Here is a 15,566-nt window from a genome sequence, read left to right as displayed (position 1 = left end):
GCACTCTGTGCTGACGGCAATGTGAAGTTAGCGCTCCCTGTGTATCGCTGCTAGAAAAACAGCTCTAACATCAACTTTTCTGATGTAGTAAAACGAGGGAACAGTAGAGAGCAGTAACATTGAACCAGCTAAACAGTTTAAACAAGCTATTTTCTTCAGAAACACCTAACTGTTTTACATGTGATTCAAAATTATTACAATCATTCGGACTAACCAATTTGGCACATATAAGCAGTGTAAATCAGAGCTGATGAAAATCTGAATCCGAGTTTGAATTCCAGAGCTTGATGTGTATTTTTAATGGTCATTTTATGCATCAATATTTCTCTGTATTTAGTGCAGTTGAAGTGTTGAAATGATGATTTTAATAAGAGAAAATGAAAAATGTCAAGAGTAGTTTTGAGAAAAGACTATGTTTCACTGTGTTAACCAGGCTGCACTGCAACGTCTATTCACAGGCGCGATCCGACTACTGATGGGCACGGGGGCTTTGACCTGCTCCGTTTCCGACCTGGGCCGATTCACCCCTCTTTACCCGACCTGGTGATCCCGGATTCCTCCGGGGACACCATATCGATGCCCAGCTTAGTGAGGACACCTGATCGGCATAGTCCGCAGCAGCCCAGAACTCCTGGTCTCAAGCAATCCGATAGCCTTAGCCTCCGAGTCGCCGGATTACAGGCGCGCGCCACCACGCCCGGCGAGTGACAGCGCTACTCAAAAGATACTTCTACCCAACGTCACAAAGCTTTGCGTATGATGTAGGTACGTCGTTTATCCGTGAGGGCGGGGTCACGAACTAGGGCCCGCCCGTTGCTCATCAATATTCATATATGAGGACGGGGCGAGGCTTTGCACGGCTGGAAGGATGAACTGCCGGCAGACTGGCTGGGTGGCGCATGCGCCCGGGGGTGCTTTTTTGGGCATGCGTGGAAGCGTTCTCGTGAATGGCGGGGGAATAGCAGCAGAGGAACAAGGGAGAGAGAAAAAAAGAAAGACTGGAGTGGGGGTGGATAGGAGCAAGGAAGGGGGAAACGGGGGCAGTTCTGTGTTGGAGGGGTTCGTGCATAACTGGGCCGGGGTGGGGTGGGGTCCAGTACCACTACTACCACCATTATCACCACCACCACCCCCCCCAGCAATGGAGGACGAGAGCATCCCCCTGGTAACCTCAGCGCCCAAATACAGTGAGTCTGACTGACTGAGTCCTGACACAAGGCTATGTTCTCCTCTCCTCCCCTCTCTCTAATTGTCTTTGTCTATCCATTCCTTCCTCTGTCTTCCCCCCTCTGTGTTTACATGTAACGCCCTCAGTCTTTCCACAGTATGAAGATGGCACTGCTTCTTCCTTGGGCCTCCAAACCGTTTCGATCAGACATCTCCCGGGCAACCTTTCCTCCTCTTTTCCACCCCCATTAAATAAACCAAAATCATTTTTATGTTTTGCTATAAGAGAGAGAGAGGGATCCGCGTGCACGTGTCTAGAACACTGTTTACCAATGTTTATTCCACCGCGCAATCGAATCTTGGCAAGAGTAGGTTTCCATTGAAATTCATCACCAAGGGAATTAAATGGAAGTCTTGAGTGTGGGAAAGGGTCCAGGCTAAAGGGTGCATACAATATGTGGATAAATAACAAAGTTTGAGTGTTTTGTGTTCTGCAATGTACAGGTCCTGGACATGGGAGCACGCTTCAATGTTTACCAAGTTACAGTGGCCTCCAATAATTCTGATTCATTCGCTGCTTAGTTTTAATTTGACAAAAGTCTACCCTATTTTAAAAATTGGTTAGGTTTTCAAAATGTAATATATTTTCACTTAATTGTCAGGAATTTTATGCTTGAATATATATTTGCATGCAAACAAAGTATTTTCTAGAATGCATACAAAACAAATGGCAATGCCTAAATCTATGTCACTCCAAACTATTGAAAGAAAGTTATTTATGATGATTTACTCTCTCAGATTATTTAGTCCGAACATTGATTTTTTTTTTGATTCCTGTCCAAATCATACATTTGTGTCCTGACCCAGTACCAGTGCAGATGGCCCATGAAAATGGAACCCGTGGTGCCATGTAAAAGCAGGGGCTTTTTAAAAGACCAAAATACAGAAGGTTTTAAAAACTGGGATGGCAGGTACATATATGGCACCAGGAAACTACTGAAGTGGTAGGTTCCCACACCCTTAACCACCTGTTCACCAACTTAATCTGCTCATTTGCTTCTAATCTACTAGGCTACTTTGCATGTGGTTCAGGTATTAGTTTAGATTATCACCTTTACAACACTGTTTTAATTTAGCACATAGTTCCTGCTACTTATTCTTAGAAATTTATTCTGAGATCTCTGAACTCAACTGATGCTTATAGCTCGTCATCACTAACGTCAGTCTTATCGCTATTAGCAGTCTTGTCTTTTGACTGTGTGATCCCGATTCTGTAATTTTGTGGCATAGTGCCTTCATGCCTCTGTCTCCTTAAAATCTGCTTCTCTGATCAAGCTTCTAGTTAACTGCCCCTCATCCAGCATATCATCCTCTGCCATTTTCGCCCTACAGTCAGATCCCACCACCAAAAATATATTTCCCACTCCGCCCAATCTGCATTCCGTGAGTACTGTTCCCTCTGTGACTCCCTTGTTAGGTCTACACTCTCCTCCAACCCTCCCACCTGGCACCTTCCCCTGTTGGTGTGAGGTGCAAAACCTACACCCACACCTCTCCCCTACCTCACCTAAGGCCCTAAAGGATCATTCCAAATCCGGCAGAGATTTACTTGCATGTCCTCAAACCTCATTTACTGCACCTGTTGCTCTCGATGTGATGTTATCTACTTTTGAGAGACCAAAAGCAAATTCACAGAAAGGTTCAGGGAACAGCTCATCCATACGCACTAACTAATCCCACCTTCCTGTACCCATCCATCTCAACTCTTTTGCTCTAGCACCTCCATTACCCCCCACCCCCATTACTGCCCTTTTGACCTGACCTACATGTCCATCTTCCTTCCCACCTATCTGCTCCACACTTCCTACTGACCTATCACCATCACCTCCTCCCTTTGCTCACCTATCGTCCACCTCCCCCATTTATTTTTCAGCCTCTTTCACCCTCCCCAGTCCTGATGATGAGTCAAGCCTGAAATGTTGACTGTCTCGCTCCTCAGATGCTGCTTGACTTGCTGTGCTTTTTCCAGTGCTACACTTTATCGACTCTGACAACTCCAGCATCTGCAGTCCTCACTATCTCCTAATATTTCTTTATGTGACTCAATATCAAATTTGCTTTCGTGACATACATTAGATACTCTTTGGTACAATTTACCGCTAAAGTTTAGGGTTAAGAAAGAAATAAGAATTGCAAATTGTTGTACTGTCTGCCCAATAAGTAAAATTACTAAAATAACATAAATTTAAAGCAAACATCTTAGTTCCACAATATTAACATGCTATATCTAAATAGCATTTTTGGAGTAGGTTTTATGAATATTGATATGTTTCTCTTTGTTTCCTATTAATAATACATTCATATCAAATTATACTTCAATAATGCTAGTATTTCTGTTTTGAAGATTGAAGGTTAATGTTGGTTTCCTGTTTTGTAACAGCAAAGAAACCACGTTTTGATGTGTCCCTAGTGCATCTGACGCAACAATTTATGCAACTTGTGAATGAGGCACCTGATGGTGTCCTTGACATGAACGATATTGCAAAGATGCTTGGGGTGCGAAAGAGAAGGGTTTACGATATCACCAATGTACTTGATGGGATTCGTCTTGTGAGAAAAAAATCCAAAAATTTAATTGAATGGATGTAAGTCAATTTTACACTAACTGTAAATTGGTTTATTCTGTAAGATTCTTTGGTATTCATTCAAATGTATCTTGACATCGTTTTCTGGTAATTGAAAAGGCGGGCTCTCAAGAACGTGATATGTGGTACTCTTCAGAGCTCACTGATATTTGTATTCTTGAAATAGCTTTCAATGTAAATTTAAATTTCCTTTTACTTTGAGGTGAATGCAGCTTATGAGTGAAAACCCACTGTTATCAATGAAACTGTTGTAAATATTTGTACATGCTCTGAATCCAGATTTGAATTGGTTAGATGCAAATTTTATTTTCTCTCCTGTACCGTCTGCTGCTAAAGTCTGCAAAAATGTAATTTGAACAACTCCATTCAGATTCGTAATGTGTATATGTAAGTCAAGTATAACCTTGACTTTAAAATAATGCTTCTTTTCCAGTCCTTCCATAGCCTATTCCTTATTATCTCTGTAACCTCCGACAGTGCCCAGCCATCCCAAAATATCTGTACTTCTCTAATTCTGGCCTCTTGACCATCCTCGATTTTAATTGCTCTGTCATTAGACATGCTTTCAGCTGCTTATAATAACAGTAAGAGTTTTATTCACAAAATATGTTTGCAGCTCGAAGATTGAATTGCAGTGTAAATTGCATCAAAATAGTCATGATGGCTATGTAATCAGGTTAAAAACATGTAATGATCATGTGGCAACAAAAATAAACACAAATTTCAGCAAGCGACAGTAAAGTATTGAACAGGATATTAAAAGATAAATAAAAATAGATTTTTAAATTATGCTAAAATTAGAAACCAATTAGCAATTACAGCTACATATCAGTTTCATCATGTACTTAATTCTGAATGCATGGTCTCGGCCATAAACTCTGGAATTCCTTTACTAAATCTGTTCACCTTTCTGATTTGCTTTCTTGAAAAGATTCCTAGAATCCTACCTCATTGGTTAAGCTTTTGACCAACTGCGCTAGTGCTGCAGACCATGACATATTAGTTGACCTTTTGAAGCTTCCGAAAATCTTTCCAATGCAAGTTAACAACAAGTATAAAATGTGAACCACTGTTGTGTGTGGTCTCCATTTTGAAATGGTGATAATTTGGATTGAAGTAATATTACATAATTTATTGAATGAATTAATGATCCAAAAATATCTTTAACCATAATTGAAGCTTTTTAAAAATCATCCAGTTCATTGTTTTCAGCATCCAACACAGTTAAATTCATTTTGAGTCACTTTGATTATGGTATTGTTATGAGGTCCCACTGTGGATAAGATGCCAATCTTTAACACTCAGAATCATTCCTCCTTACTAAATCATCTTCCTCTCCATCTATTGAATTGAACATTTTGCATTTTTTTGAATACTGTGATGATATGTGATACAAAAATCTCACCCCATAATTTGATAATGAAACCACAAAAAAACTCAACCAGGGCAGCATACTTATTTCCTCTCTGTAAAGGTTTTTCCTTGAATCAACCATCCACCTATTCACTGTGAACGTTATCCTTGAATGACTTGAAGTGTGCATCCCGAGGTTGAACAAGGTATGTTGAATCCATTAGTTTAGCTGCACTGTATGTGCTATTTCTCCACGAACACATCTTGATCATGTCACTTGTATGGGATCTGAACATGTCACACACCAATAAGGGACATTGTTTGTATGGGCCATGGGGAGCTATATTCCACATATTATCAATCCATGACTTCACGTCATTATAATCCATCCAAACATTGGACGTTGCATATGGACAAAAACACCTGGACCTTGATGTTTAGCATGGTTTTATGTTTGGAAATTGTCATATGCTTTGATTTCATCAGTCACACAAGCTAGTTCACCATAAATCTGTCTTTTCACGTCCTATCCTTTTCACTAGAACTGTTTCAACATTCTCCACTCCACAATTTGGCTGCTGTATAAATTGAAATTTATGTGCATTTCATGGACTTTGCCAAGTTGACTTAATATATGCTTTGTTTTTGCCACTGTATGATGACATATCGCTAGAAACTGACACTTTCAAGGCTTAATTCCAGTTAATTTGCTTCTTTCTTAAATTCTTTTGAAATTTCTTGGGTTGCAAACAAATAAGTTGTATAACCCCTTTCATGACTTCTGAACATGCCAAACCTTGTTGTTGCCAGTTAATTACTTTTGAAGTTACTTTTGTAATGTAAAGAAATGAGGCAAACAAATTGCACATTGGAAGGATAGGAATGATTTAGAGGGACATGGGCTCAGTGCTGGCAAATGGGACTAGATTAATTTAGGCTATCTGCTCAGCATGAATGAGTTGGACCGAAGGGTCTGTTTCCGTGCTGTACATCTGTTCTAGGTTCCTCTGACAGCTTGTTCCGGATGTGCACCACCCACTGTGTAAAAAAAGTTAACCTTCAGGTCCTTTTTAAATCTCTACTTTTATTGGTCAGAGGATTGAGTATGGGAGTTGGGAGGTCATGTTGCGGCTGTACAGGACATTGGTTAGGCCACTGTTGGAATATTGCGTGCAGTTCTGGTCTCCTTCCTTTCGGAAGGATGTTCTGAAACTTGAAAGGGTTCAGAAAAGATTTACAGGGATGTTGCCAGGGTTGGAGGATTTGAGCTATAGGGAGATGTTGAATAGGCTGGGGCTGCGTTCCCTGGAGTGCCGGAGGCTGAGGTGTGACCTTATAGAGGTTTATAAAATCTTGAGGGGCATGGATAGGATAAATAGTCCAAGCCTGTTCCCTGGGGTCAGGCAGTTCAGAAGTAGAGGACATAGGTTTAAGGTGAGAGGCCAAAGATATAAAAGAGACCTAAGGGGCAACTTTTTCACGCAGAGGGTGGTACGTGTATGGAATAAGCTGCCAGAGGAAGTGGTGAAGGCTAGTACAACTGCAGCATTTAAAAGACATCTGGATGGACATATGAATAAGAAGTGTTTGGAGGGATATGGGCTGGGTGCTGGCAGGTGGGACTAGATAGGGTTGGGATATCTAGTTGGCATGGACGAGATGGACCGAAGGATCTGTTTTCATGCTGTACATCTCTATGACCCTCTGTCCCCTACAAGCCAATTTGATATCCAATTTGCTAGCTCCCTCTGGACCCCATGCGATCTAACCTTACTAACCAGTCAATCATTTGCTGAAATCCATATAGACAACATCTACCACTTCGTCTTCATGAATCTTCTTTGTCACCTCATTAAAAACTGAAACAAAGTAGTGAGACATTACTTCTCTCACACAAAGCCATGCTGACTACTCCTAATCAGCTCTTGACTTTCCAATTGCATGTAAATCCTGTCCCTCAGAATCCTCTCCAACAACTTACCCACCACTGACGTAAGCTTCACTGGTCGATAGTTCCTGATTCTTCACTACAGCCTTTTTAAAAATAATGACACTACATTACCCAACCTCATTATTTACTGCAGATTTCTTGCTTCATTTTCGCAGTTGGAAAACATGTAACTGTTGTCTCAAATGACTTTCTTTTACTTATTTCATTATCACTGATATTTTTCCTGATTTGAGCTTAGATGTTGTGTTTGAAAAGCTGTTTGTCTTTTGAGATAATTACAACCTCATCCAATTTGTTGGCCTTCCTCTTCTAGTCATTTGTGTTTGAAATCACAGCTACTGCCTATTGTAAAAGCCAGTGTGAAATTATATTTTTCTCTGATTTTAGAGGCAAGAATCCACAAGAAAAACTAGCATATGAAGCCCAGTCTCGCAAATTAAGAAAAGAACTGGCAGACCTGACAAAAGTAGAAAATTCACTAGATGATTTAATCAAAGACTGTGCTCATCAGTTATACACATTAACGGAAGATCAAGAAACTGCAAGATATCCTTTTAATTCCCAAGGAAGTTACTTCTGCTCAGAAATTCCTTACTTTGTTGAGACAATGTCAATTTGTAAAAGTAACTGTGAAGTCTGAAGCTGATGAGTTCGATAAACACAAGTTTACATCTATAAGAATATCAATTTGGGAACCCTTTATAGCTAGAAAAATCCCACAAAGGATTTGCATCCGATAGATACCAAATCATTTCTCAAAGAGAAGTAACATAATCACATCAGAAGTTGCAATAATCTGTGCAAGGCGCAAAGTGTTCGGTATAATACAGCATGGTGTCGTAATTGACTAGCCGTGTTTCCTAACACTATCTCTAGGTGGCACAAGGAACACGTAGCCCAGAAACTCCATCTGGCAGAGCTACCTCACTGTCAAGCATCAGACGCAGCTACCTTCCAACTGAAGGTATAGTCTATTGAACCAGCCCTCAAGTGATCAGTCAAGTTTCGGTAAAGTCTGTGGTACTGTATACCGTCAGTCTCACCAATTCAAGATCGTCATATACCTGCAGTGTTATGTTTATGTGTGCTAGAAGCTATATAGATACATACCCTATATATAAAATAAAAATACTCAGGACCCTGTTTTATATATTTGTGTATATGTTTCACCTTTTTCAAAAGTAGAGGCTGTGGAGACATCCAAACACAGCTCCTTTACGGCAGTGCCCTGACCAATCAGAATTTACCTGCCCGATCTGAGGATTCAGATTGCCAGTTCAATGTTCTTCCTGCATCTCCATTGTTAATTATGACCCAACCAATCAGCGCTCTCTTCTCATGCCGTATAAAATGGCGTCTTGATTTTCAAGACTGTTTCCTGTGTCCTTGCTCTGATGAAAAGATGAAAGTTATCAAATTCAATCTGACTGAGCAATATTTAAGTTCTGTACGTCCAAACATTTACCTTTGAAAATAGAACAAAGTTACTGGCTTCTGTTCAAGTAAACTTCCACTTTCCAGCCATGAGAACAGTTCTCAGTTTTAACATTACTTTCAACTGGTTGATGTAATTAGTGTTTATTTACATTTAAATTGTTTAATTAAACACTACAGTCTGTTTCAGAGTATAAGATGTGAGCCTCTGGTTAAACCTTTATATATAAAGAAGTGGTGAATAGCATTTTCATTTTTTATCAAAGTTAAGTGTACGAGTAAGTTTCTTTTATAATGTACATTGTTATTCTTTTGATGCTCCATATCAGTATGCTAAGGAATAATGTGTTTCGGAAAGAAGCGAATCTTGTGATAGTACCTAGTAGATTTTCATAGCTGCTTTATGTTTGCCTGGATATTGACCAGGATAAAGCATGCTCTGAATTATTGGATGTGATGTCTGCTTAAACAGTCATAAGGCACAGGAATGACAACCTCTCAAGCTTCTCCCTGGTAACTGATAATGAGAAAATATCTGGAAGGGTGTGAATAAAGCATGTGATTTGGATTGCAAGAATGTTGAAAGCCTTGCGGTGGGGGCTGGTGAAGGAAAACTGCAGTTAGAATACCATCGGGAAAATTGCTTTTCCTGATGCTTTATTTTCTTATAATGAGCTTTGATATTTCAGGATTAGAGTTCCAAATAGCACAGTTTCTAGGAATATTACCACAAGCAAAATAGACTTTGTGACTGGTCTTCTATGACTGACTTTGTAACGGTCAGGTTGGGTGATGAGTGATGTGGGTCTTTGTAGAGTGTGGAGATTAGCATGAGGAAGAAAACACAATTGTATTAACTGAGCCAGTTTTATACTGATGTTTATTGGATGAGATGTGAAACTAATGGAGTTCATCACTAGATCGTGTAATTGGTTTGTCACCACAAGACCAAGTTTAAAATCCAGTATCTGCCAATAGGATGAAAGTATTTGCTGACAGAAGTTTGAAAGTAAATCTCCAAAGTCTTGATCTTGTTCTTGTTCAGTTTGGTCTACCTTCTAATGTGGCATATATATATAGTAGGTCATGTGCTGATGTAATATGAAATTAAAATCATTATGTAATGTTTTTGGAATGCTTGTAAAGTTGAAGCTAAGACATATTATTTAACTGCATAGACTGGGCTTCAATGTGCATCAGACTCTATTATATCATATCTGGAAGTATATACTAAAATATTCCATTCATTGCACAACAAATGTATTTTTGTTTCATGCAGTAAAGTACATCAAACATGTTTTGAGTCACAACTGGAATCGTAAGTCTTATTGGAAAAGGCAAGGAAAGCAGAGTTGAATAGAGAAGTTTTGTGAGGTGATGAAGCAAGGTTGGAAGGGTGTATAGAGAAATATCCTGGCACAGAAAGATGCCTTCTTTTGCATCAGTATGATGTTTTCTGTACTTTTAATAAGACATTGGCCTCTTAATAAAAAGCCAACAGTGATAAATAATTTTGACTGATGTCATAACAGGATGAGGGTAAGTGTTGTATTCCACACTCAGATAGTGGAGCATGTCAGCTGATTTGTAAGAGCAATGTTGAGACCTGGAGGCCATTTATTCAGAAGGAACATCTCTCATCTCAGAGAGCACAGTCCTACTAAATAGTTTAGTTTTTCAAAGTGTATATTTGTGCTGGCATTTTATCTTGTACAGCTAAGATGTTTTCAGTAGCTAGCTAAAGAATAGAAGAAGCTAGTGGTATAATTGCATTTAAAGAAAGCTGTGGTATTATTAATTCAGTGTTTTGAGATAACCAAGCATTCAGTATTATAATTAATCTGGAGATACAAAGTATAAATGTTTGTAAAGATGCTACTCGAACCATGTTTTTCCAGTCCTTTGTTTTTATTTCAGATTTCCACCATCCAAAGTATTCTGTTCAATTCACCTTAAGTTGTAGAAATAAATGGTTTCATGTCGAATTTCAAATAAATCTTGGTATCAGTATATTGTGAAAGTCCCTGAATAAATTTTTCACATGTTTCAATTTGTTCAACTTAACAAAGGGATACACTAGCATATGTAACCTACCAAGACATACACAGCCTGCAAGCCTTCAAAGAACAAATTGTGATTGCAATCAAAGCTCCCCAAGAAACCAAATTGGAGGTACCTATTCCTAAAGAGGTAAGATGCACGTTAACCTTTTCAGTTTCTTTGGTTTGATTTATTATTGTCTTGTATTCCTGAGTATAATGAAGAGTTTGTTTTGCGAGCAGGACAGACAGATCATAATATACAAGAACAGAGATCATAAGGTGTTTAGACAGAGCGAGGCAAACAGAGTGACAGCTGCATAAAAGGTGCACAAAGGCAAGATGAACACTAGATTTTAAATTCGAGAGGTCCAATCAGCAGGGGAAAGCTATTCTTGAATCTGTTGATATGTGTGTTTGGACTTCTGTATCTTCTGTCTGATGGAAGAGAGTATTACTGGGGGGTGGGGGATTTTTGATGATGTTGTAGCCTAACCATGGCAACAAGTATAGATGGAGTGTATGGATGGGAGGATGGCTTTCATGATGATTTGGACTGTGTACATAAATTTCAAGTGTTGTTGAATTAGCAACTTAAAATGGCTCATCTCCACGGATTGGTGTCCTTCATATACTATTGGCTGATTAAGAGAAACAATGGGAGTAGTTTATGAGCAGACTGCAAACTGTCTTTTCAAGTGCATAGAAATATGTAACCCAGAGAATAGGAAACATTATGTTTTTCTAAAAATTGAACATTTCATGCAAAAGTTCTAAAAATTAACAATGACTTGGCGTTCACATTTGTTGATGAGTCAGTAATACAGATGTTGGCTGTCGAGAATGATAATATGTTCTGTTTTGCAGTACAGAGATGGATGGCTTGACTGAACACAAACATTATTCCCAGCAAAAAATAGAAGTGGAATGATTATAATCTCTGATGTTATTATTTTAACTGGAAGATTCATGCTTTAATCTCCAGATTAGCATCATCACTGCATAGTCTAAGAGCTCATGTCAATATTACATGTAGAAGTGATGAGAAAACGGTGCTATTGCACCCTCCTCCAGAATGTTCAGTTACGGGCAGCTGAAGAGCGGGGCAGAATATTTAGGGAATTCCTGGTAAGAGTTTTCATTTGCTGGAGGGAATTGGTGCTCTGGTGATACTACTCCCATGAGGGACAGTATCAGTTAAATTCAAGAGGCTTACAAGTTTCATTTCTAGCAGTAAAACCTACAGTACAAACTTGTGATTTTAAACTCAAGCTATTTGAAGTTAGAATGAGCTAAAATTGACTTCGTTGCAAATTTAATTTCTCTTGGAATATTAATGTCAAGAGGAAAGATTTTTCACTATACCCAATTAAACTGGTTTAGAACCCAAGCTGTGCAATCTAAAAGATACTGTTGTATACTGCTTGGTGCTTGTTCCTGTTGCCTCTTTCAAATTTGATATTTCAGGTAAACATCAGTTATCTTTTAGACTGAAAAGCTTATATCTGTGATTGATCACAGGTACATTTGGGGGAGTTGTAGGAATGGAGAGGTGGTTGCGGGGAGAAGTCATGTGTTTGTCCAGCATTGTGGACTGCCAAGGACACATTCTTCAGATTAATGAAGTGGCAGGCAGATTATAATGCATGGTTAACTAGAAGTTTCTGATCCAATACTTGTTTTTTTTTTAATCTATAGTTAGTTATGAGACTGGGACTTTGTTGCTAACTTTGACATTTTTTTTCCTTTTCAATAACAAAAAGTAGCAAATGGCCTGAGTTAAAATAGTGACCCAGAGTTTCTGATCTAGCAATCAGCCAAACTACCTTGAGTTTTAAGTGCAAGTTACATTTGAGCAAAACTTTGTTTTCACAATCTTTAAAGTTTTTTTTAATATAAATCATGCTGGCAGCACATCCTGCCTACATAAGCTCCTCACCCTTTGAAATAATGAAGATGCTGATCAGTTGAACCTATTTGAGAAGGTTCCTGAAATTATGATTGCTTTTCTTTGGTGTAAAAACATGAATAGACAACTTCTAATAGTATTTAGATATTGAGATTTAACTTGCTTTACTAAAAGGTAAGTCGTGTACTACTAAACTGAGTTCAGTATAATTTTTGAAATTATTTTCACTAATTTAAAATCAGGTTGGTCTTAGCTGGTGGACTAAACTCTTATTAAAGTTTTTTTTATTTGCTAAGCCAATTTCCAGTTGTACAATATTAATAAAAGTACAACAGATTACCACTGTTAAATATACCAAGTTTTTTTGTAATACAAAAAGATAAAATTACATTCCATCATAATGTTTTAAGGAATATTTTATATTTGCTATTATTGAAATTAATTTAAGTGGATACTTGAGCCATAACTTGGGAAAAACAGCGCAACTTCAATTTACATCCGGATTCCTGAACATTCTCAAAGTTGAAATTCTTCATGCCACAATCTCTCTCTCTTTATGACATTTGCATTTTATTCCGTTTCAGAATTCTAAAAAAGGTCTTTCTATTTGTGTAGGAAACTATCCAGGTTCACTTAAAAAGTACTGAAGGACCAATTGATGTCTTTGTATGCGAGGTGAAAAACCTGGAAGAACCTTTTAAAAAGGGTACAGACGACAAATCCAACGATAATAAAGGGATCTCTGCAGCTACAGATTATACAGTGACAATACCACCTGAGGAAGGTGAAGATGCTTTATGTGTATCTTATTGGATGCAGTGAACAACATTTTTACTTCATATTGTTGCATGTTAAAAATTTGATTGGTAAGTTTTTTGGTGATGATAGAAAACTTACTTAGAAATTGCCATGTATATTTTATGAATTTTGATGAAGTCAAATGTAGAAGACTAGATGATACTATAACTGTAGATTTTATAGTTCATATATAAAGAATAAGAATCTGCAAAATCTAACAATGCATTTCTCTTTAGTATTGCCGTTTTAAACAACACAGTGCAACTTCATAATTCATAACTGTATCTTGTTTGTTCTGGGAGTGACAGGTTGATTCCAGTGGGACGTAGGTTTGAACCCAATCCATGTGGTTTGTGGTAACACTTTCTCCTGTGCTGTTTACCTCAGTTACAATTTAATTCATGCTACAACAAACAGTTTCTTTAAGAAAATGTTGAAAATTTGGATTTTCATTCAGCATGCTAATTGACCTTACTACAGTTCAGGAATCTTGTGGAATATATCTTACTTTCCCTAAGCTGAGTCTCAGTAGAATATAATGATTTTGTTTTGCTTTCATATGTTTGTATACATGTTAATAGCTTTCTTGCTTAAATGATTATGTGTGAATTGAGGTAGAGTGAGTTGAGAGACCATTTGATTATGTCATCATAGCTGGCATCTCAGTCATGTTGAATGCTCTCCTTCCTCAACTTCTGCGATTCCAGCAAGAATCAGTGAGTAATGATTAGGAGTTCAAACAGCTCTGAACATGTAATTGGTTTCCAGTTAAAAATTCTATGCTCAAGTTATTTTGAGTATTTTTTATTTTAAGCCTCATCTTGTGTATCATATTTAGGGCAATAACATTAAACTATTTGATCTTCAGAGTATTTTCTTTTAACATTAGTTTTTGAACTTGGCTGATTTCCTACATTATCTTCAGATGTTTTTAAAAGCTGGATTAGTTATCTCTGGTTTCTTTACTTTCTCATCCATTACATTTCCAAAGTTAGATACTGAACGGGTTTTAGATAAAATCATTGTAAGATTTAATTTGATTATGAATCAATAATATTTATCATAACAATATGTGACCACCTGACATCAATCTAGGCGCTGGAAATAACAACTCACACAACCTGGTCTATCATGCAAAAGTTTCTTTATTATCGACTGAAGGCCTGTGCCAAATTTGAGAGAGCCAAATCTCACCTTACAGGCAATGTCTGATATTCCACCTTCACTATCCCTAGTTTATCTTGTCCCACCAACAGGACAATGTCACTAGAAGTGCTATCACAGTTGTTTACAATCAGTTGGGAATTAATGTCGTCATCATTGATACTGGATCCCTGCAAACCTCATGGCATCAGGTTAAACATAGACAAGGAAATTTCCTATGGATGGCACCTACTGCTCCACTTCCCTCAGCTGATGAATCAGTATTCCACTGTGTTGCATACCATTTGGAAGAAGCATTGAAGGTGACAGGGCTAAGAATGTACCCTGCGTGAGGGACTTTTCTGTCCATTGCCAGAATAACTTGCTCGAGCCACCACTGACTGGAATGGACATATCCTGCTAGAACGACTAGCCTGTATCTACTGCAAGTCTTGAGGTGGCCAACAAGATCTACTTAAACATATTCTCCGCCATCATATCTGTAGCAGTTGCATCTCTCCACGACCGTATTGGTAGGCATACCCATTACACAGACCTTTATAGAAATACAGTCCTGTGTTCGCAGTAATAACGATGCATGGCACTGACACCATGCTAAATAGGATATATCTAGCAACTCAAACTGGGCATCAATGAGGTGTTCTGGGCTGTCAGCAATCTGTAATCTTTATATATTCCCATTCTACCATGACATTACACAATGGGATCAACCCTGGTTCAATGAAGAATGCAGAGAATATGCCCGGAACAGCACAGATGTACCTAAAACTGAGATGTAAGCCTGTAGTGCTATAATACAGGACTGCACGCATGCCAAACAAAATGATCAGCATAAGCATTTTTTATAAGCAAGCCTTTATGTCCTAAGGTGTTAATGCAGCTCTGTACCTGATCATCAATAAGATTGCCAGCCTTGCAACATGTCCCATGTTCATCAAGAATTAATTTCCTGGCAGCCCAGGACGTAAAGAAAAGACAAAATTAGAAGTATTGTGGATCTTCTTTCTTTTTATTTTTATCTTTGTTAATTAGTGTAAACATTTTGAGGTCATTAAAATGACTGGGCAGGACAGTTATAAATGTGAAATTATGTCCTGAAATCTCAG

The 15,566-nt window shown here is 38.2% G+C and overlaps 1 protein-coding gene and 1 non-coding gene across 2 annotated transcripts; one reads left to right on the top strand and one right to left on the bottom strand.

The window, feature by feature from the left end:
- Window positions 1-404: 404 nt before the first annotated feature.
- Window positions 405-702, bottom strand: LOC148150531 (signal recognition particle RNA). Its single transcript, XR_015756367.1, has one exon.
- Window positions 703-1,029: 327 nt separating this feature from the next.
- On the top strand, window positions 1,030-14,168 carry e2f6 (E2F transcription factor 6). The gene is made up of 5 exons (XM_087977860.1): window positions 1,030-1,187; window positions 3,608-3,812; window positions 7,504-7,663; window positions 10,627-10,740; window positions 13,114-14,168. The coding sequence occupies exons 1-5, from the start codon at window positions 1,142-1,144 to the stop codon at window positions 13,318-13,320; spliced, it is 732 nt and encodes a 243-aa protein (XP_087833986.1). The 5' UTR covers window positions 1,030-1,141; the 3' UTR covers window positions 13,321-14,168.
- The last annotated feature ends 1,398 nt before the right edge of the window (window positions 14,169-15,566 follow it).

This window comes from Chiloscyllium plagiosum, unplaced genomic scaffold (assembly GCF_037043375.1).
Source record: "Chiloscyllium plagiosum isolate Xiang-an unplaced genomic scaffold, Cpla_swu_hap1 HiC_scaffold_3, whole genome shotgun sequence".
Classification (NCBI taxonomy): Eukaryota; Metazoa; Chordata; class Chondrichthyes; order Orectolobiformes; family Hemiscylliidae; genus Chiloscyllium; species Chiloscyllium plagiosum.
This window is presented reverse-complemented; position numbering and strand designations above follow the sequence as displayed.